This window comes from Simochromis diagramma, unplaced genomic scaffold (genome assembly GCF_900408965.1).
Source record: "Simochromis diagramma unplaced genomic scaffold, fSimDia1.1 OVJJ01000646.1, whole genome shotgun sequence".
Lineage (NCBI taxonomy): Eukaryota > Metazoa > Chordata > Actinopteri > Cichliformes > Cichlidae > Simochromis > Simochromis diagramma.
Window position 1 is genome coordinate 6,716,152 of NW_024387279.1, and position 23,441 is coordinate 6,739,592.

The 23,441-nt window shown below is 42.0% G+C and overlaps 1 protein-coding gene across 2 annotated transcripts in view; it reads left to right on the top strand.

The window, feature by feature from the left end:
• cdh4 (cadherin 4, type 1, R-cadherin (retinal)) overlaps positions 1-23,441 on the top strand; it is a 214,489-nt gene extending 191,048 nt beyond the window's left edge. Inside the window, exons 10-17 of one of the 2 annotated variants that reach the window (XM_040002896.1) lie at positions 5,600-5,785; positions 6,126-6,379; positions 9,890-10,041; positions 13,582-13,818; positions 14,849-15,082; positions 15,200-15,339; positions 19,025-19,189; positions 19,689-23,441. In XM_040002896.1, the coding sequence (XP_039858830.1) occupies positions 5,600-5,785; positions 6,126-6,379; positions 9,890-10,041; positions 13,582-13,818; positions 14,849-15,082; positions 15,200-15,339; positions 19,025-19,189; positions 19,689-19,895 (1,575 nt within the window). In that variant the 3' untranslated portion in view covers positions 19,896-23,441. The remainder of the gene's footprint in view (positions 1-5,599; positions 5,786-6,125; positions 6,380-9,889; positions 10,042-13,581; positions 13,819-14,848; positions 15,083-15,199; positions 15,340-19,024; positions 19,190-19,688) is intronic. The other variant, XM_040002897.1, reaches the window with a different exon arrangement.

Below are 23,441 nucleotides of genomic sequence, written 5' to 3' on the forward strand. Positions count from 1 at the left end.
GTTTTCCGCCCCAGAACACAGTTGTGATACATTTAATATTAACAGTAATTTTGTTATAGCAGATCCACATAATTTCAAACAGAAGCCTCTACCTGAGTGTTGAGGGTTGAAACATAAAAATGAAATGGATTTACAACAACTACCATCCGCCTATCTTTATCCAAGTTGCAGGGGGGGCTGGGGCATAACCCTGAAGTGATAGATTTAAGAGGCAGGGTACACCCAGGACAGCTCACCAGTCTATCACATAGAGACAAACAACCATTTGCATTCACATTCATGGGCAATTTGGAATCACCAATCAACCTAACTCTAATAACTGCATGATTTTTAACTGTGGGAGGAAACCAGAATACCAGAATTGGTAGGAAAGTAGGAAAGCCATGATAAACCACAATAAATAGCGATAGCATATGTGTAGTGTGTGTTGTCTGCCTCTTATAACTCCAGTGATTTTTCCTGCAGTTTGAAATCTCATGTGATCTTGTGAATTTCATGAGTCCAGCAACTAACCACTCTTACTAGATTGTATCATGTCATCTCAACAAGAACAAATTAAGTTCATACAAATCCTACATGATTTAATTACCTTCACCACAGAAACATGAAATTATTTTGTTCAAATTACAAGTTAGACTTTTGTAAATGTAACAACCACCCAACGTGGCTGCTCGACTTGACTGAGATGGATGCCTTCCTCAAACCACGATCCAAAGCTGTTGAGATGAAATCACATGCAGTGTCGAGATTTAACGTTGCTATATTATTGACTTACTTCACTCAAACATCATATGAACAATTTAATCTACCCTCTCTGCATATCATGTAGTTTCTACACTATATAGTTACACTTAACTTTAAAGCATGAGGCAATTGTGTTGAATACGCGCAAGATGCTTACATAAATCCAAGAGATGGCCAATCCCTTTTTTTCAGTGTATAGCGTGTGTCACCAGTGACAGTGGGGCAAACCTTTGGGTCAAAAGGTGTCATCCTTTGCCTTTCGACCCCCATCTGACATTTTAATAGCTATATATTTAGTTGCCATGCTAACCAGCTGTTCTATAGACATGCTGTTTGTTAAGCCTGTAAGTGAAAACGTACGTTCAAACGTTTTTGTTTTGAAAACACACTGTCTGGTCAGTGTCAACAACCACACAGTGCAGCGTTAGCACTCTTGAAATGTTAGCGCTACCGAAGCATAAAAAAAAGGAGGGAAATGCGACCGCGTACAACACTTTGAGATGAGGACAGATCTATGAGGAGAAATTGGTGCAGAATACAGGAGAGTGACAGGAGATTAAAGAGAGGCAGGAAAAGGAGCTGAATGAGATCAGTTTTCTTTTCCTGCTCACATTGCCTCGTGTAGTTGGAATTTATCTGCAGGCATCCACCCCCAATCCCTTACACCGCCACACTGGCCTGACAGGAAGACACGCTACAGCGGGCCCACTTTTCTAGAACAAGTGCTTGTGTTGTTAGTTGTACATTTGCTTAGTTTTAAGAGTTCGAATGACTGTACGACTGGAACAGGATCAAACGCTGACCACAGTCTGATAGACCTACAGGGCCATGGCTGCGCTTTATGTAAACATTTGGATTTCTATGATTCCAAAGAGAGACAGATGCTGTTTTCAGCAAAGCTCAAAGGCAGAGCAAACAGTGTGTCAGTGTCACACACTGTGATCCCAGTCTCCTCAGCGGGGCCGTCGTCAGCGTGCGTGCCAGTACAGTTCCAGCCGCATGCTCTGATAAGAGCTCCCCAGCTGTCAGAGGTAGAGCTCAATGAACGAGGCTGCCGCTCTACACATAATGGGTCTACGTCCCCCTCCTCCCCGTCTGCGGTTCTGGCTCCTTTACCACAAAACTGCAAGCCCATGTATATACATTTTTAACCCATACAAACTGTGATATATGTTGTTTTTCCTCAGCAGGGACTGGACTATTTAAAGGCTACAAAAAGCCAGAATTTGTTTTAGTTTGCTGGAGCGAGGATGTGATCTGACGTTTAGAAAGTTTCCCAACCCTGACTCTCACCTCAACATCCACACACAGTTTGCCTACAACACTCCTGCACAACTGCAAAAATATGTCTGCGCTTGTCAGTAAAGCTTGAGCTCACCATAGTTTGGTGTGTGTTTCTAGTGCTGTAATGTATCAGCGCAGCACATTAACACATTAACAGCCACAGCGGAGAAGTTGTTTTCCAACAGATGCCATTTCCACTGCATTGTCAGTCTCTACTACTTGTTTTGCTTCCCAACATGACTTAGAGCGCTTCAGTAATTATTTGTCTATGACAGACCCGAGAAGAATTCATTGCTCTCTGCAGGAGGCATAGAGAAAACATAAGCACGTTAATTAAGTGAAATTGCTTACGGGGGTGTAAACCAAGCCGATATACTGCATCTAATTTGGAAAAAAAAAACAAAACAACAAAAACACCAAAATGTTTTATTCATTTCACCACATGTGCCTGAATGTGTAATGTCACTGCTATGTTTGGCAATATGTGATGAACTGAAAGACAATGCTATTGCCACAGTAGGTCTAATCAAACAACTTAATCAAGTGTACACTCTTGTGAAGTCACGATCAAGCACTGACTCAACAATAATTAGGAGAAGTGTGAATTTTACAGAACATTTTTTTAAGTATGTTTAGGACAATTTAAAATGGGTGTTTTGCCACACAAATTGTTAAGCAGAGTGGCTCTGAGTCCATAGCCTACCTGCTGTACTGACTGCAGCACGTGTAGCATCACATCTTCACTTTCTGAGTAGTTTATTTCTAAAAGCTCCCTTATTTCACCTTTTTTAGTATAAATTTGTACTTGCGAGGTCATAGCCGCCAGGGTTTTGTCTTAAGTCATGTAATATGTGTACTATACCATGTCTTATCATATTTGGAACTGTTTTCAGTGCACCATCAGGGACACAAAGAGCTCTTTAGTATTGTTTTGCTCTAGCTTTGCGAGTTAAATGTACAGTCAATAATTTTTAGGTTATTTAATTGAAAACAGGATACTTTACTCATAAATAGACATAGAACAGTGTGTAATTGTATTTTCCAATAAATTGATGCATTCTCACAAACTTAAAATTGATTTATTAAAACTAAATACTGCAGTAGCAGTATCTGTGGAAGCCACCACGTTCCCCCACATATTTGAATATAGTCACTGGCAAGGATATCTCTCTTCTAACTAATAGTGTTTATGGAAGTGAGTAGAGACCAGCCACATAGTAGTACGCCAAACATAGAGGACAAGAGAACTTGTAGATGCTCACATACCGTGGAGGGACGTTAAAATTCGTGCCTGCACCTTCAAACTTAAGATATGAAGGATCATACCTGCTTTATTTTTACGTTTTCTAGCTTCTTCCAGAGGAAACAGACGTGGAGGCTTCTCACCGAGCACTGATAGCTGTGGTAAATGGTTGAATGAGAGCCTTCCAAGCAGTAGCAGACACACGCTGGGTGGCCACAGCCATTGTAGGGTACAGTCTAACTATTTTAATGTTTGTGAGCTCTCTTGGCTGCCTAAAACACATTTTCCCTGTAGCACGTAGCTAGGATTATGCAATCTGCAATCTACTGACGATTTTACACATTGTAACTTTAAAATGTCAGGTTTTTGCATTTTCACTATGTGTGTACTACCACATTAAATGTTTGTATAGTACACAACATTTAAAAGAAAATATGAATTAAAGAAAAAAAGTATGCTTATTAACAACTTGTACAGCTGATGTGTGAGTCCAAGAATGGTTGTAAATTTAGCCCGTCCATCATTACGTTTTCTTCATTGTTTTCCTGACAAGCAAAGGGAGAGCACAAAGAGAAGGACAGGAACCGAATACGTAGTTCAATCCCTGTGATAAACACTACATCGCTGTTTAGCCGTGATATAAAGTATGTCTCATACTGGGTAAGAGCTTAATAAAAGATAGGATTGGCTATTGTTGTTAGAAATAATAGGTTGCTGAGCCATTAGACTTACTTTTATTCTGAGCTAAACGTATTAATGTAAGCATATTAGCCTAAAATCAGAGGATGTAGTGCACAGCTATTGACTATAAATCTTTCATGCAGCCAGAATGCAAACGGTTTGGATAAACTGTGTGATTCATAATTTACACCTGTAGATGTTTCAGTATTCACCTTCATCCCGCTAACTGTCACTCGTAGCTGAAGTGGCCTATCTTGCTTTTAAGCCAAAATAGTCACGGCTTCAAAAGATCAGCCTCTAAGAATAATTCATGTTTAAAAAGAAAGAGCAAATGAAGTTTGTGTGTGAATCCTTATGAAGCCAGAATTAGTTACACCAACAAAAACCTTTTATTCTATAACTGAAATAAAAGTATCATAACTTCTTTTCCTTGTAACTCAAAAAGAAAAAAATCCTACGGAAACTCTCGAGTCTGTGTCTCTCGTGGCTTATCAATAGGGCCACATTGCATCTCGGAGAGTGGCCATTTAGAATGGGCCATCCTCTATAGTCAGGAGCATTGTGCATGCCTCCAAGGGAGCATATTCCATTTGGCTCTCTGACAGCGTGGCCAAACAAGCTTGGAAGGTTTGTGGTGGCGTTTAGGCTAAAGCCCAGGGTGAAAATAGAGGAGCCCATACACCGGGGACTCAGAGTGCATATTTAATTTGTTTTGTGCTTATCAGCCCAGCAGGGGGAACAGGAGAAGAGGAAGCAAGGAGGGTGGGAGGGAGTGGAAGAGAGGAATCTGTTGGTTTGGATGCTGCTTTAATCCCACGATGATGAAGCCATTAAAATGAACAGCAGCTGGCAGACTCACACCATAAACAAGCTAACGCTTCACAAGAGGAAACACTGATTATCATGTGACATAAGAGCTTTCGCTGCATGTGCGTGTGTGACTACCTTCGTGTGCTCAGTAGCCAGATCAATCCCAGTAGACGGGGAACTGTATCCTATTGCACTGTAAAGTCTTCTTTTGGCTCTGCAGCTGTCACCAAGTTTCCTCCAGAGTTAGTTCAGAGGGGAGTTGTTTCAGATTGCAATATAATGAAGATCATTAGCCAAAGATTATTCCTACTGCTGCTTTAATTACAGTACTTATCTAATTGCTTATTAAGACCTAGATTTGGTGAATGCACAGAATCTAAATTGAATGGGTAAACACTTAATTGAACAAATCCATTAGTTTAAATAAAGAGTTTCATACGAGCAAGCGTTGGGAGGAATACGGGACTGCATTAACATAATGGAAGATATGATTCTCTATTAACCACATTTAAACAAATATGTCTCCTGGTTTATCTTTTTCTTTTCCCCTATCTTGTCTTTCTAATTCCCCCCCATTTGTTTTGCTTCCACTTTCAGTTCATGTTTTAATGTAATGAGCATTATTGGCTTGACCCTAAAAGCAGTTTGTTTTCATAATAACAATTATGTAAAATGCTAAAAGATTGATGATGGCTCCAGAATGTGCTTAAAATCTCACTAAATCAAGTTATTAACATTCATTAGCTGACTGCTTGAGGAGTATTAGCATAATGTTTCCTCTGCCATCCTCCCCTCCCTCGTGGTTCACGTGCTTCTTTCCTTCCTGGTCCCGCATAGTTTTCCGGGGAGGTTCCAGAGAACAAAGTAAACGTGGTGGTGACCAACCTGACAGTGGTGGACCGGGATCAGCCCCACAGTCCTAACTGGAACGCAGTCTATCGCATTGTCAGCGGAGACCCATCTGGACACTTCACCATCCGCACCAATCCCATCACAAATGAGGGCATGGTGACAGTGGTCAAGGTAAAAAATAAGCCTCCTTTCTCTGCACGCCGCCCTGATTGATGTGCCGAATGTTTGATAATTCTTCAAAACGGAGCCATACAGTCGTTCCCTTTATTATTCAGCTCCGCATCTTGTACCGTTCCACCTGCTGTGAAGTGCCAGATGCTGTGAAGTGCCAGACTGAGGACTATAGTTGCGCATTGTTTTTCGCTTAATTATATGTCATTTCTTAAATTGGTTAAAAATTAGAACTAATTTTGCAATCAGCCACGCTCATTGTCCCCCAATCGCTCATCATTAACTTTTCTGTATCGCTTTCTCCCTTCCGTCTCTCTCCCGTCTCTGTTTTTTTCTGTAGCCCGTGGATTTTGAGATGAATCGTGCCTTCATGCTAACTGTGGTCGTGTCCAACCAGGCCCACTTGGCCAGTGGCATCCAGTCCTCGCTTCAGTCCACAGCAGGTGTAACCATCTCTGTGCAGGATGTGAATGAGCCGCCTGTCTTCCCCGTCAACCCAAAAATGATTCGCTTTGAAGAAGGTGTGCCAGCAGGGACCACTCTTACCGTGTTTGCGGCTCAAGACCCGGACCACTTTATTCACCAGACTGTCAGGTATCGCACTTTAAAGAACATCGCTTTGGCTTAAAATGCTTAAATTATGTCAAATTCTGCACTGATGCCAATATTTAATACTTGTTTATTTCTTTTGCTTTTAATGCTATTTATTCCCCCGGTTTTAGCCCGTTACCACATCAACCTATGTATGAAAAAATTATTTGTTTAAGGATTTCATTAAACTCCATGCAGGATGTAAGAACTACAAAGTGGGACAAAATGGACTGGTGCTTTTGTATACCCTTTCTACTCACGTTGGGAACTCAGAGTTTTTTACTGTCTCATTCACCCAGTTGCGCACACAATGCTTTTACCTACATCTGAGCACTAACACACACACACACACACACATGCACAAATACACTGCAATGGATGCATCAGGAAGCACCTCAGGATTCCACAGGTGCCCCAAAAAAAGTCCACATGCTGCTAAAATCCAGGATCAAAAACAGGGACTTTTAGGCTGACGCTCTTTCAACTGAGCTATTTTAGCTTGTGCATCTTATTTGGCTGTAGACGGATGGAAAGTGTCTTGTAAGTTTACAAATCTGTGCTTGTGCATCTAAAACCCAATAAAATGCATTTTCAGACCTAACCACTATGAAGTTGCAAAAACAAACCGAAAAGAAAACTTTTCTATATAGTATATTCAAAGCCAGGGATATAAGCAGATTCAGAATATATGGAGTTGTGTCCAAGTCTTGTACAATAGACTGAGGGAGTACTTGATATTCATGTAAATCTCCAATATTTTGCCTACACTGTGTAGGTGTCTTCTCTGTCACCACTGTTTAATCAGAGTCGATCGCTTTCTTCACAGTTTATGCCTCTTCGGTGACATTCTCAACTGACCCCCCCACCCACATCCCAGTTACCTCCCTGTTGCCAGGCGACTGGTGTGAAGAGGTCATCCTATAATGAGTTGGACACTGTTTGTCTGCCCTGCTTAGATCCCTATCTTCCTCCTCATTGATCCCTCCCTCCATCCTTCCTAACTGGGATGACACACTGCGGGCATCATGCCATCCAGGCATTGACCCTATGTGACAGAAACTCCCACATGCTCACTAAGGTCCGGCAGCACTGTTCCACTCCATCGCCAGCTCCAACGAGAGAGATTGATTTTTCTTAATGTCAGTAAGACGGCCACTTCCACTGAGAAACCCAGTGGAAATGTTACTGAATTGATAGCGAGGGAGGTTGTGGGAGAAGTACACACAGACACACACATATATATATATATTTTTTTTATATATATACTGCACAGAAAAGTGAGCAATAGCCACATCTCAGGTTTCCTCTCCTAAAAAGACATGTCATGCAAACCAAGTGGGCTGAGCTGTTCTGCCCTTTGAGAGAAGTAACTCCTCTTTTGCTCCTTTTTTTCTCTCATCCATCCCTCCTTCCCGCTCCGACCGACCCTGTCGCTTTCTTCCCCGTCAGTCTGCGTGTCTGTTATTGATGGGAGCTCAGAGCTGCTGTCTTCTCCAAAGCCGCGTGCCAGCAGACACTCAGCTCACGACAGCCCCGTCTGCACTGCTGATGCTGCTGCTGCCGCCGCTGCTGTTTTATTCCTTTTGGGTGACCTCACTTGAACCCCCTGCACAATATGCACAAAAAAGAAAGAGAAATGCACAAGAGCAGACACACAGCCACACGCTAAAGTGCACAGGAGGAACCGCCAAGTATGACTGAAAGGCCTCTGTGTGAGCAGTGGTTGGGAGAGGAGCCAGATTGTGTGTGTTTTTTTTAAATGTTTCTGAATGTTATGCCTTTTTCTCTCCTCACGGGAGGAAAGAAAAATGAAGATGATGTGAGGCCATGTCTGCTTGCCAGATGATGTTGTTTGATGTGCTTTAACTGGTAGCTAAACACTAAATTAATGGGAGTGTGTTCTGGTATTTATTTTTGATTTTTAGATATTCGCCCTCACAGCTGAGAATATGTCCTTAAATCTTCACTTATAAATGTCTTAGTTTAAAGCTTGGTTCCAGGTTTAAAGGTGTATTTCATCAATTCATCTTATGCTGTCTAGAAAGTTAGGATCCTAACATTTTCATTCTGCAACAACGTGCATGACGTCTGAGACTAGATCCTCCATGCCTCTTAAATGCAAGCGCCGTGTGAGAGATTTTCTGAGCAAGCTGTTCCATGACAGCAATCCTGATAGCCATGTTTGGGATTTGGAAGATGTAGAGCTGCAAAAAGACTACTGTCAATGCCAGTCACAGATATGGATGGTATAAAAATCAGTTGTCATCTGCAGATGTCTTTCACATAACAAACAGAGGTAATATGACTCTTTCTGCTGCAGCAGCAGTGTGATGTGATCCTTATAAAATTGGGGAAAAGAAACAATCTTAACCGCCTTTTTGTTTAATTGGTATTAAGTAAAGCTATGTTAATACATTAGGGTTAAAGCTTAAGGCGTGATTCTTGTCAGAAGAAAAAAATCCAATGAAGTATAGTAAGATATTTCGCTCTGCCAGCTGGAGGTGACATCTTGTTGGCACAGGAAGGAGATGAGAGTGCCAGGCATCCTGCGCAAATACCATAATGTAACCTACGGGGCAACATCACACCTTGGCTAACACAGTATGACAATTTCTTTGACTAGAAATTATGTTTATTTTCATTTGCTTGTTTGCTTTTCTCAAGGAAAAAATAAAAAAGCTGTTAAAAAGCATAATGATAATGAGTGCACCTGCCTGTCCTCCTGCTTATCTAATTTATCTGTTTCATATGTGTGCCAGCCCAGAACTGTGTGCATCTTTAGCTGTAGGTGGAGTTAGTTTTGTGGATGCCTGTGAGCCTCTGGCTAACTAGTGTCAGCTCTCAACAGACTTCTTTTAATTAAGCCCCCTTTCACCAACTAAGCTTATTCTGAAAAAAAAAAAGCCTCTGATCTCTCTCACCGCCTCTTTTTTTTCTTCCTGTGTCTCTCACACCAAATTCCTGTCATTATGCTGACGTGCATACACACACGTGCGCGCGCACACACACATATTCACAGTACCAACTAGCGAGAGTTCTTCTTGTCCGGAGTTAACCATTTCTCATTAGACCTGAGGCACTTCCTGCGCTGTGCAGCTGTCACTTTCAGTTTTGTGGACGCTTCAACCCGTGACTCCGATGAGAGCTGCCGTGGCGTTTGTGTGGGTACTAAGAGCTGTGAAGTTGTTAAGAGTGCTGCTTGGCTGTTCCGCATATGGGTTTGGGTTTTCATCGGTCTTCATGCTAATGAGCTGCAGCTATGATTAGCTCGGTGAACATATGTTCCACTCTCCATGTCACTGTAATATTTTAAAGGTCCTTGGCTGGTTTTGCTTACTCGGGTAATGAACATTCAACCTGATAATGGGTACTTTGGATCAACAAAATAAAAGATTCAGAGCCGCTGGCATTCAAGTAACAGTTGGTATAAAAGTCATTATGTGGCTCTTGTATGTGCGTATTTATCTTTGGATTTAATGACATGTCTTTATTTTTCCGTCTCTGTGCATGCAGGTACTCTAAGTTATCAGATCCAGCGAACTGGCTGAAGATTAACAGGACCAATGGTCAGATCACCACCATGGCCCTGCTCGACCGGGAGTCCATATATGTCAAGAACAATGTGTACGAGGCAACATTCCTGGCATTCGACAATGGTAAGTCTGGTAAGTCAGGCTGACTGTATCAGTTGTGATGATTTACAGTAGCATGTATGTAACAGTAGGTTGCAGTGGCATGTTTTAACCATCTTTTGCAATCTTATCCACCTCTTTGGTTCACATTCACATAGTTCAGTAGCTGTTGGATGAATTCCCATGAAATATGGCCAGAGAGTTCCTGAATTATAGGCTTAGATTTGGGGTTTTAACTGGAATATTTCAAAGACTTTTAAAAGGACTGAATTGAAATGTCAATATTATCAGGATGAACTGTTAGAGCTTTGGCCATTTCATAGTGTGATTTGTAGTCTTGCTTGTTTCCAGTGATCACAATATCAAAAAGGTTTTATTATCACGCATCATCAACCCGAACAGGTCACAGCATAATCAAGTAATGTTTTCTCACACAGAGTTCTTCCTTCTTTGGCAGGGATCAGATATTATGACTGGGATTATTAGGATTAGACTTTAAGGTGCATCTGTATTATATTATACTGTGGCTTCCGGGAAGGTGTTTCTATTGACAAAACAGTTTAGGGTGATTGCAGAGTCTTAGCAGTGGCTTGCATAAAGCAGCTCTCAAATCAAGTCAAGTCGATTTTATTTGCATAGCCCAATATCACAGATTTGCCTCAGGACGCCCTCTGCTATTACACCGTGGATATGGTTAAGAAAAAGCAATCTAAATTAAACTTTGATAGGGAAAAAAATAAACAAATGGTGAGCACAGAATAGTGCACGGTACACAGTGAATTCTGAACATGTTGGGATGCTCTGTAAAATTGAAATAAAATCAGAATGCAGGGATTTGCAAATCTTATAAACCCATATTTTTTCATTGTAGCACATAAAAAAGATATCAGATTACTGCTGCATTAAAAATATTAACTCACCTTGAATTCAAAAACTTGCGACAGAGGATCAAAAGGCTGAATAAGTAGATGGTAGTAAGAGAAACAGATGGAGTAATGTTCTTCAGCTAATCAGGTTAACTGGCAACAGGTCAGTAACATGACTGTAGGAAACAACCATCTCAGTTTCTCTGAAGTAAAGGTGGGCAGAGGTTCACCAATCTGCAAATTCTGGAACAGTTTCACAATAATGTTTCACAGTGTAAAATCCAAGACTTTGAATATCTCATCATTTACAATACATGCATGTAATATCATCAAGAGTCTGAGAATTTAGAGAAATCTCTGTGTGCAAATATCAGTATTGGATGTCAATAATCTTTAGGCTGAATTTGAGATTTGTTACAACTGTGCAATTTTCCTAGCAAAATATGAAGAAATGAGGTTTGGCTCAAGATCTTTGCACCGTCATGTAGATGTGCATAGGGGATGGGGCGACGGGTGATTAAAAATGAGCAAACATCAAATGAAAGCTTCATGTAAACAAGCAAACTGTTGTGAATTTGCAGCACTGAAAATCATTAGAAGGAAGCTGTAAAATATGCCATATACGTGATACTTTCCAACCAGACGCTGTATGTAGTGCAGATAAATTGTGAATGATTCATACACTGCACTGTATAAAGTATCTAAAGCCGCAGTGACCTTCATGCTCATGTCTCTTATAGAAAAAAGGATCTGTCAGGGAAGGTTCTGTGTATCTGTTTCTGCTGCTGCAACAATGTATGAAGACAAAGAACTGAACCACTACAAATAGAGATGCTTGCCCTGGGTGTAAGTAGGAGGGACCCAGGTGTTTTTACTCTAGTGAGAAATGAGGGATTGGTTGCCCTGAAGCACACCAGCTTAAACTCAAAGTGTTGACTGCCTACCGATTCTAGAGTCCAGTGTCAACAAGGGGATATATTCCACTTTGATTGAAATTCTCTTTACTTATTCTCCTCAAGCGAAGCGTAAGAAGCAACAAAGCACCCAGCCAATCATAACAGACAAGACGGTCGATAAGCCTTGGGGCCCGGAGCAACAGACCTTTACATAGTTGATGCACCAAGTTACTGTCTGACAGTGGAAAAAAAGTTAAAATACAGCACTGATGAACTGCTGGGGTAAACTCTTTCTATGCAGCACTGCTTTAGTCATTTAGTTCAGTTCGCTGAAAGTCTGAGAAGGAAGCTGTCGATTGAATACCAAGGCCACAACAAATTACTGTTTGTTTAACAGAGCGTCGCATGTGGTTCCTTCATCTGTAGTTTGGGGGTTGCACTGCTATGGAGAATTGCATTACTAAATTACATTCACTGGCCTCTTCATTAGGTACACCATGCTAGTAGCCCGTGGAACTTCTTTTGCCGACACAACTGTTTTAATTTATTGAGCCAACATCCATGATGTAAAGTCCCCGTTCCATCAGATTCCATAGAGGATCTGTTGGACTGAGGTCTGGTGACTGTGGAGGCCATTTGACCTTCTGCTGCTGTAGCCCATCTGCTTCCAGGTTCAACGTGGTGTTCTGCATGCCTTGGTTGTGATTAGGCTTTTTCAGCCCATTCTCTGTAAACCCTAGAAATGGTTGTGCAGTACAATCCCAGGAGATCAGCACTTTCTGAAACTCTCAGACCAGCCTGCTTAAATTACCTTTCCTCCTCATTCTGATGCTTCAGCAGGCCGTCTTGACCATGTCCACATGTCCAAACGCAATGCTGCCCTGTGTAAGCATCGTTTTTAATCTGTTGCCACAGTTGCCGTACATACAGTCTGAGAGTTAACACCGTGCACATTAGAGTTCAACCTCATTACACACATTTTCACTCTTTTGAAGTTGCTCTAGCTTGAGACGGACCGCAGCACAACCTCAAAATCAATCTGACTTTTTGACAGCAAGCAGTACACTTGGAAAAACAACGAGGTGCTCGTTCCCAGCACCATGTTGTACAAAATCAAGTGAAACAGTGGCAAAAAAAAAAGTATATTTCTAAGTCAGGAAGACAGCAGTACTGTAATCAAACCACACTGAAGGGTTTTTTTTTTTTGCTGTTAACAATGCAATAAACATCAAAAACATTTCTTCTAACCTTATTCCGTTCTGTTCTGGTCTGGCAAGCAGAAGAAGTTATTATGAGCTTGTACTTCTGGATGCAGTGAAGGGGTTAGCATTTGAGTTGTTTCCCAGTAGGCTTTCCAGAGTGCAGATAACAGCAATCTTTATGTGAGCGCTTTCCCCACCAATATGAGTCTCGCCTCGGCTTTTCTCTGAAATACAAGGACTAAAACATTTATATGTCCTTTCATTTGCTGTTTGGTGTTCGGTGCTCCACTACAGATGTATACAGCATTGTCCCTCCACGTTCACCCACTTGTAAACAAAACGTCTTGTTTTTTTCCTTCTGTTGTTTCTTTGGCGCCCATCTCATTTTCTCAGTTCCACACCTGAATCAGCTCGAAAAATGAGGCAAAAATGGAACGAATGTTTTGCCGTCTTCTGTAGCGTTCTCGTCAAACTGCCTTTTTTGGGGGGGCTTTGTTCTCTTTCTCCAATCATTTCATCTTCACCGCTCTGCCTCACTACTATGTTGTTATCTCACCATCTCCTCCTTTGATCTCTCTGTCTTCTCTCTTTCTTCTTGCCTCCCCTCAGGTTCGCCCCAAGCCAGCGGGACAGGAACCCTCCAGATCTACTTGATCGACGTAAACGACAACGCGCCCGTGCTGATACCCCGGGAGGCGCAAGTGTGCGAACGAGCACGCCCCAACTCTAGGATCAACATCACAGCTTCCGATGCTGATGCCGACCCCAACATAGGGCCGTTTGTCTTCGAGCTGCCTTCTTTTCCTGCAAGCGTTCGACGAAACTGGACCATTTCCAGGCTGAGCGGTATTAGTCATTATACACTGTGTTTAATAAAGTTTGGCCCCGCGAACTGGACCCTTGTGAGGTTCATTTTTAAGTGCTGTGGGGAAATGACACATCATCATTCTGAATGAAACCATAAACCTCTCAGCAGAATAACTGGCAGCATTAATCGGGGGGATCGCTATCAGCTATGAGAGAAGTCCAAGTTTAACAAAATGTCTCACGAAGCTCACAGTGAGAGATGCGGGTGCCATCCGCTGTTGACGTACGATCTATTGTTTGTGACAAATGAGATCCATTCATCTCTCTGTCCCCCGAGCATCCAATCTGTCACCTAATCCACCCAGATGGATGTATCACAGCAGTTGTCTTGAGGACAAATCTGATCACATACCTGGATTCTTTCCCCGCTGAGGCTCTCGTCTTAGCTTGACTGAGTGATAAATGCTGTAGGTTGTACAGCTGTACATTTCAGTTTTATGTACAGTCATGTGGAAAAGAAAGCTTTCACAGGATTTGTTGCAGTCCTGTGAAAAAACATAGATGTTTCAGTACTTTGTAGCATCGCCTTTAGCAAAAATACCTTAAAGTAATCGTTTTCTGTATGACTTTATTAGTCTCAGTCATCAAGGAGGAACTGTGGCCCAGTGTACTTTACATCGTTGGTTCAGTTCATTGAGGTTTGGGGGAATTTATTTAGCTCTCCTAAGATTCCATATTCAGGTTGAAGGTGGACTTTGGCCCATTGCAGCAGCCTAAAATACTTTGGTACAGAGGCATTCATGGTTGATTCAGTAGCTTCAAGGTGCCCAGGCTGCAGAACAAGCACAAATCATCACCCCACCACCACCGTGCTTGAGAGTACGACAGCATTAGGTGTTTGTGCTGCACTGTGCATTATGGTCAAATATCTCCAGTCTTGTAGTTTATTCAGTTTATTAAACCTAAGTTGTGCTGCCATGTTCTCCTAAGAACCCTTCCAAACAATCCACACTTGTTTATTTTTAATTATACTGTTATTACATTTGACATGCTAACTCTTGCTCTGCAGGTGACTATGCTCAGCTGCGGCTTAGGATTCCCTACCTGGAAGCAAGTGTGTACGAGATTCCCATAATTGTGTCAGACTCTGGAAACCCTCCACTGTCCAACCGCTCTGTAATCAGGGTCAAAGTGTGTCCGTGTGATGATAATGGGGACTGTAGTGCCACGGGAGCCGTGGCAGCTGCTGGCCTTGGCACTGGGGCCATCATTGCCATACTCATCTGCATCATCATACTACTCAGTGAGTACAACAAATACTGTCTGATCTTTGAGAGCTGCATGGTTTTAACAAAAATCAACATTAATTATTGGCAAACAGTTGCTGTTCTTCGTTTTAAAATAATCTTTTTTATTGTAGGCATGGTTCTGCTGTTTGTGGTGTGGATGAAGCGCAGGGAAAAGGAGCGGCAAGCGAAGCCCCTGCTGATTGACCCCGAGGATGACGTCAGGGACAACATCCTCAAGTATGATGAAGAGGGAGGAGGAGAGGAGGACCAGGTACTGTGAAACATGAATTTTCAGCTTTTTGTTTAGTGATGGTGTTTACTGACTTAAAATCCTCTGAAATGTATTGTTATATTATCTGACTTTACACATGGGAAATTTCTTTGGTCTCTACAGTGCATTGACAAGTAACAAGTGAAACAAGCTCTAGACCTGTTCATGCATGTGCAGAAGCCCTTAGACATTACACTAAGGAGGTGCAGATGTCCACTGCAGTCAGATCAGACATTAAACAGTGTTTAACCTGCCAGCTCCACAGTACAAAGACTGTGTGATGTCCAGTGTCATCTGTTTGAGAACAGCGTAGATAATTGTCCAGTGGATTCACAGCAACTAAGTGTACATCCTGTGTCCTGCCTTATTGATTAAATCATTAATAGTGTTGTCAAGCAAATGTCAGAAAACAGGGAAAGGCAGTCACAATTACAACACACAGCTGAATATTTACCACAGATTCAGAATATTCATGTTATTTCAGCATGACTGGGCAATAAAATATTCTGTGAAATCATGCATTCATGCATAAGAAAGATAAGCATTCATTCTTGAGGTTAAACCCTGCAAACATTTGGTATTTTTTCCAGTAAAACATTTGCAAGAATAATTAAGTTGTGGTTTTCATGAAAATATAAGTAATAATATTTACAATCAGAAGTTTAGGGTCTCTATGTTGCTGTTCTATTTCGCCACCCAACATTCACCTCTCTTCAAAGAGAGCAAAATGAAACCTAGAAACCAAATACTTCAGCAGGGTTAGACAAATAAATGGACACAACAACAGGCAACAACAGTGATCCAAAAAAACCAAAAAGTCAAAATTAAATAGAAATTAAAAACTCATCAGAAAATACAAAACTATACTAACTCTGCACTAAGCTGTGGCGGACACCAGTGTGCCGAGCCAGAAACATGCAGGAAGAAGGAACATGCCTCCACCAGTTCCCGAGGCCCCACTGAGACCCAGCAGATGCCAGATAGCCCATCCCAGTCCCACTCAGGCAGCACGGACAGCCAGGAGGAGGAGTCCACAGCTCTTCAGGAGCTGGGAGACAGCAAATAGACCAAAAGCCCAGGAATGACACCAGCCGGCACAGTGAGGGTGCCAGGGCACACACAGGAAAGCCTAACCACACAGAGCGCCTACCCAACCACCCACGCCTACAACCCCTCCACCCCTCGACAGAGCAGAACACTGCCATGAAGCTCCTGGTACACAATCTTTGAGCTGACTATAATGACAAGGAAGTTAATGACACAGCAGAGCATTTTTTAAGTACTATGCACCTCTGCATTCGATGTCATTGCCCTGTAACTCACGTGGTCACTGTCACTTTGCTGTGGTTCCTAAACACTTCCACTTTGCAATAACACTATTTACAGTTAATGATGAAATATCTGAGAGGGAAGAAGTTTTACAAATCGACTTGTTGTACTACGGCTGTGCGATATGACCAAAATCTCATATCCCGATGTAAGAATTCTATCGTCCTGATAACGATATAAATCACAAAATGTAACATTTTCTGTAAATTCTGTGAATCTCGGGCAGCTCGACTTGTTTCCAGCTGCACGTCATGTAGCTGGAGTCGAGTGTTTTAACCCATGCATGAAACGATACATTTTTAGACATAAATTGTAACGGCCGCCGTTTTCTTTGTGAGTATTTATTACACGGCGTGCTGCGGGGAAAAGCCCGTTCTAATGTTTGAGTCTAAAGTTTATTTTTTAGCACCTGGCGGCTCCTTTTTACTTCTCATCCGTAAATAATCTGCTCTTTCACGTGATCCAGTTTATTTTGAAAAGTCTCAACAGGATCTTGAGCTTTATTGTGAAAGGTTTATGTGGAACATAAACAAGCGGACACGCGAAGGTGTTACCGTCGCTGTTGCTAACGGCAACGCATAAAAACAGGCGCTTGTCCGTCTGTGGTGTGGTTATATTAAATATAAGAGAAAGAGAGAACTTTAAGAAATTAATATAGCCACTACAGTGACCATCAAAACGATGAAAAAATATTGCCGTAAACAGTTTATTTTGCAACACCACGAAACAAACGATAGCGTAAAATGAAACAATAGATATATATCCGATATATATCGTTATATCAAACAGCCCTATGTTGTACCGTGCGCGAGTTCATTGAGATCTTTAGCACATGATGTAACCTTATTAGTAATTCAGCCTCTGACAGCATCAAGTAGATTGCAACATGCAAAAGCCACTGACTAATATGTGCTGAGGAAAAATAAAAATATTGTTGATGCGCTTTTTTTTAGCACAACTTTAGCATTTCCTGACAAAAACTGAAAGCAAGACTTCTTTGCTTTTTTAAGGTCTTCAAGTGGGTCATTCTTTGATCTAAAAGAAAAATCAATAAAGTCAGAGGCCGCAGAAGATTAGCTAGCACAACTGTAAAATTAGAGGATAAGAGGATAAACTTTATGGAGAATAAATACACTTTTCCAAATGTGAGTCATGCTTTCAGTCTGTCCTTCCACTTATGACACTCTTTTCTTTTTGCCCATAAACACCTACTCCACACCATTATCTCAGATCAGATTTTCATTTTTTAATTAAAAAAATCTTTCGACAATGAAGCCTTTGATTAATTCATAAATATATTATGAAGTATGCCTTTTTTAACATGCTTTTTTACTAAGCCCAGCTATCTTGTCCCACACCTGTGTGAGACTTCTGAAGGCAACACAGGGAGCTTATCAGCCAGTCATATATTCATATTTATAGCTCTGAATTACTTATTTCTTAACAAAAAACTTGAAAATGTCAGAGCTGTAAACGTATTTGTAATAATCACAGGACATTCATCGGCTGTGCGTCATTTAGTTTTCCAGTTCATCATCAATGAAATGAGCATAAACTGGAACTACAAGTTTACAGTGTGCTCAGATTACTAAGCACATGAATTCAGCAAAGGGGGTTATTGTGTTTCTCATAAAGCCAAAGGAACAGATATTACCTACATTATCACCTACATGATGAGGGAGCGGACGACACACTGGGGAACACGCTTTAACAGAGAAATGTGATAGTAGCACATAAAGCAGTATACAGTATATCGCCATGAATAGCTCTAGGGGGCTACATCTATGAATAGTTTCTAGCGTTAATGCTACTTGTTCCATTTAAGCAGATTTTGGACAGAATCTGTGTGTGCTGTTCTGCTGTTCTCGTTGACAATGGAAGTTCACAGCTGGATCCAAAAAAAGAAACGGAAACAGCTCCGGGGAAAATGCTCACATTCAAAAGTCACTCTCTGATGGGCGTCTGACGCCATACCGCATCATTTCTGATCAGTGTGAAGCATGTACTGGCTCTTAAAACAGTACAGTATGACATTCAATATGCAGTAAAAGTACAGAATTACTTTGGAGTCTGGATTTGCACAGCTTGAGTCTGCCGAGCTGCAGGTTTAGAAAAGAGCTTAAACATTAGAAAGCCCAGTAGCACAGTTTCACAGCGGATCAGCTCTCACTGATGTAAAATGAGTGTACATCAAAGTCTTGGCAAAGAGACCTGCCCAACAACTACATTCCAAGTTGTACAATGAGCCTATTCCCAATAAAAAATGTGCAGTATTACATGAGCTTGCAGTTAGAAAGCAGGTTATTATGATGATTATTCTAATCCTCACCCGTTTTCCCCCGTGGATTTTATGCAGGACTACGACTTGAGCCAGCTGCAGCAGCCGGAGTCTCTGGACCACATCATCAACAAGCCGACAGGGGTGCGGAGGGTGGATGAGAGGCCTGTGATTGCTGAGTCGCAGTACCCTGTCAGACCCAGTTTGCCCCACCCTGGAGACATAGGCGACTTCATAAATGATGTATGTCCAAGTTTAAAAACCTTTTTTCTGAAGCTCTGGTGTCGTGTTCTCATAGCCGCCTGTGTTTATTTTGGAATTAACAATGCCTCGTTGATGTGTTATAAAAGGGTTTACACATCAGTGGTTTTGAAGTTTGAAACATAATCTTTTTAATGGCCAACAATAGTTCATTACATATTATTGGTTTACATGTGTACTTGATTGTACTGGCATCGGCAGTGGCACCGCTAAACGTGCTTGCTCTCAGTGTATAGCATTCAGGCTGTGATGCAACATTAAAGTGTTCATGGGCGAATGAGCCAGATGAGATTTTATTTTTCATTTTATTGCACCTTTTACAGTCTAGCACACTTAACCTGTTGCTATGTGAAAAACGAGCTCCTCCATTGTATTTCTGATGAGCAGCAGTTATTGGCCTAAGCCCAGTTTTACTAATTGAGCAGATAAAGAGGAGGTGCTCAGAGTGGGAGTTCAGCCTTTCTTGTCTTTGTGCCTCCAGGGTCTGAGGGCAGCAGACAACGACCCCACCGCTCCTCCCTACGACTCCCTGCTGGTGTTTGACTACGAGGGCAGTGGTTCCACCGCTGGTTCTGTCAGCTCGCTCAACTCCACCAGCTCAGGGGACCAGGACTACGACTACCTCAACGACTGGGGCCCCCGCTTTAAGAAGCTAGCTGACCTCTACGGAGGAGGGGACGATGACTGAGAGCGGCGCCGCGGGGCTGGGTGGGGTTGCAGATGGGAGAGGCGGGACCGGCTGGATGGACGTTGCTGTAAAAGCAGCAAGGAGTGGCCAACTACACGACGCAGGCTCCGTGTGAGGAATGGACCCATACATGGGCTGCATCCGTTTGCTCACAGCAACCAGGCCCGCAAACATGAATTCCGCTGCAACGCAACTGTATTCTGGCTTTATATATTAAATTTTTTTTTTTGTTGTGGCAAATTTGTAGTGTGATGTTTCGTTTTTCATTTTAATTTTCTTTTGTTTATCTCTCACTGCGCTGGATCCGGATGTCCCAAGGCGGTCATGAGAGACAGGAGCAGTGAATTTGTGCTTGGATTCATTGTTAAAAAGAAACAATGTCTCTCGCTTTAGTTTCACGCCGAAGAGTATGTTTTTGGGGAAGACGCTCTCTGACTCTCTCTTTAACTCTGTCAACTTGAATTTCCTTAGAACAGAAGCACTGTCATTTTATAAAGTGCCTTTTGTGGTGTGTTTTTTGTATCAGACTCCTGCTATCTCAGGATCGGTTGCCGTTCGTGCAGTACAGTGGAGACACTTCCCCCATTTCCCGTCGACCACCCCCCAACCCCACCCCAAACCTGCGCTCCTCAAACCGGCCCTGCCTGTCAATCTCCTCTCCTTTTTCACAGTGGTGCACATGAAACAACCCCAGCCGCCAGTCCCAGGAGGGAAGGACACAGCCAGGGCATACCATCGGATATCGTAACCCAACAAATTATGGCCTGAAGGAACCCACTAAGAGTCGCTAGAGGGAAGAGCACCCTCTTCTCCAAAGGTCTCCGCTGAAGTCCAACTTTCACGTTGCCAACACAACTGCAGCGCCCGACGCTGACTTTGTGTGAGACCATTTTTATACATGTGGGGGGGGGGGTTTCTAATTTAGTGGAGAATGCCTGCCTTTCCTCTGTGGACACACAAGTTTCAGAGCCTATATGTTGAGACACTTGCCTGCCCTGTATGGTTTTGTGTTGCTTTCTCCACAGTGTAAAGCTTACGTAGGCATGATCTGATTAATCAGTGTAAGAACAAGAAACTTGAAATGACTTGGAACAAAGGTGTCTGAGGAAGATTGTTGGTTTGTTTTGGGGGGGGGGGGGGGTTGTTTGTTTGTTTGTTTTTTTGGGGGGGGGTCGCCTTGAACATTCCCGTTTTTTATAGCCCAACAAATGTATTAAAAGGTGCATGATTTTTTTTTTTCTCCAAATGTTTTACTCCAAGCACTTGTTACTCTGTGGTGAGAATGTGAAAATAGTCTGCAGAAGCTATATGAATATACTCTGTAAAAAGACACTGAGAAAATAAAAATACTGTAAGATACATATTTTTGAAGTATTGACATAAAAGTTGCTGCTCTCTCTCTCTCTGTGGCTCTACGGTGAGCTTAAGGGATTTTTTGGCCCATTCGTTTTTAATATGTGGGTATTTATGTTTTATTTTTTTTGTCTTCTGTTGAAGCATATAATTGTTTTTTTTTTAAGATGCCTGCTTATACTTTTTTTTTTTATTCCATAAAATACTTTGATCTATACTTTTTTCTTTCTAGTGTATGAAGACATGCTCTTTCCATTTCAGTCTGTATTGTCTGTGACAGACGTGTTCCTTTTGTTGGCTTCTGGCCTTGGGACACTGGAACGTTCATTAGCCACGTCTGCTGATAGTTGTTCAATTAATCAGTGTGCTGCAATTCTTTTATTCACTCATCTAGATACTGAATGTGCGCTTCAGAAAATAAACAACACATGTTTTGAAAGCGTGCCATCATTTTTTTGGAGGTAAATAAGGCATCTTATTTAGGACAGGTGTCAACAGTGGGAATAAAAAAAACTCCCTTTTACCAGGAAGTATCTCTGGCAGACCCAGGCTCGGAGAGAGGCGGCCATCTGTCGTTACCAGGATATTTAAATTTCAGTGGCAGCCAATCAGAAGAAAGTTGTGCATTCCCTTAGAGAAGAGCTAAAATGGTTTTAGCGGCTGCACCACTCTCACCTACTTTATTAGACTCCAAGAATAAAGACATGCAGCTGTAAATGAGCATGATAGTTCTCCTTTCAAGTCAGTATTGGTACGACTTTATTTCTAAAGTGCTTTGTGAATATTGGACTTTTAGATTTCTGCCATAAGACCCTATGACAGTACCAAAAACAGCACTGTGGCAGAAAGCAATGCACCAGTGCCACCAGTGCACCCATGTCTACTGACCGCTGATGTTGATGTTGCGCTGAAAGCAGCACACATTGGTTTTTCATCAGGATTGTCTTTTTTTACTATGATTTAAAATATGAAATGACTCTTCTAGCTTTAAGTTCACTGCTTTTCCACCTTGATTTGCATTTGAATCGACTGGTTTGTATCTGCGCTCGGAATTGTTACACCTACTTCATTTTTCACTGTGGAATAATGTATTTTTAAGTGTTAGCGTCATGAAACCAGCCTCCCCGGGGGATTATGCAGTTAATCTTTGACCTTATTGTTTGGATATGGCTTCATTTTCTAATAAAAAAAGAAAAGAAACATACCCACTATACATGTTATTGCATCATAGAGGAAGGATTGTTAGAGCAGTGTGTGGGGTCAGGAAGTATATTTGTGTCCATTCCTGTGATTTCAATTAGTCAGCTGAAGCGCCAAAAAGCCCACTGGGGACTTAAAGGGATTTAATCCTCTCTGGCTGTGTGTCTATCAATTAGCCACACCATTAATCCCCACGGCGTAATCTCATTAGATAGAGCGCCTTTAATGAGACACCCAGAGAGAACTCAGAGAGCCAGGCAAAAAGAGAGGGCGAGAAAAATGAGGTGGTGGCAAGATGCAGGTAGGCCGTGTTGAGAGGTGATTAGTAGGATGGAGGAGAAGGTCAGCAGAGGAAGTGAGATTCAAGTAAGAACAATGCATAACATTAAGAAAATTGTTAGGGAAAAAAAGATTAAATATGATGGTGTTAAAAAGAGTGATGCTTCATGGCCCGCTGTGGCCAGAAATTAGAGGGCTGGGCAATGAGGAGGTGAAGAAGACAGGTAGAGGTGAGCAGAGCTGATGGAACACGCTGAACTAGTTAATGAGAGGTGCTTTGATTCCCTGAGTATCCCAGTAATGAGAACATAAAACTAAGTTAACCTTTTTCTGTAGTACAATAATGAAATTCTCTATGAACCCAGCAGGGTTGTGGACCTGTGTGCATAAGAGAGCCATCAACAGTGGGCTCTGCTGCCCTGACATAATAATCAAATTGTTAAACAGTCCTGTTGGTCCTAGCCGGGTGGCAGAAAGGATGATTAACTTCAGGGGAGAGATCTTTGATGGGCTTAGAAGAAGTTCACTAGGTTTGCTTGTGGCCAAAGTGCAGCGTGAAAGAAGAAAGCAAACTCCCGTTTATCACCCCCACCCCCTTGATAAATGGCATATATAGACTGAGAGCTTTGCTGCTGGCTTGCTGCCGGTGCCTTGTGTGTTGTAAATAAAGTTCTCTTCTTCAAACATGTCCAAGCCTGGCTCTTTTCATTTCCT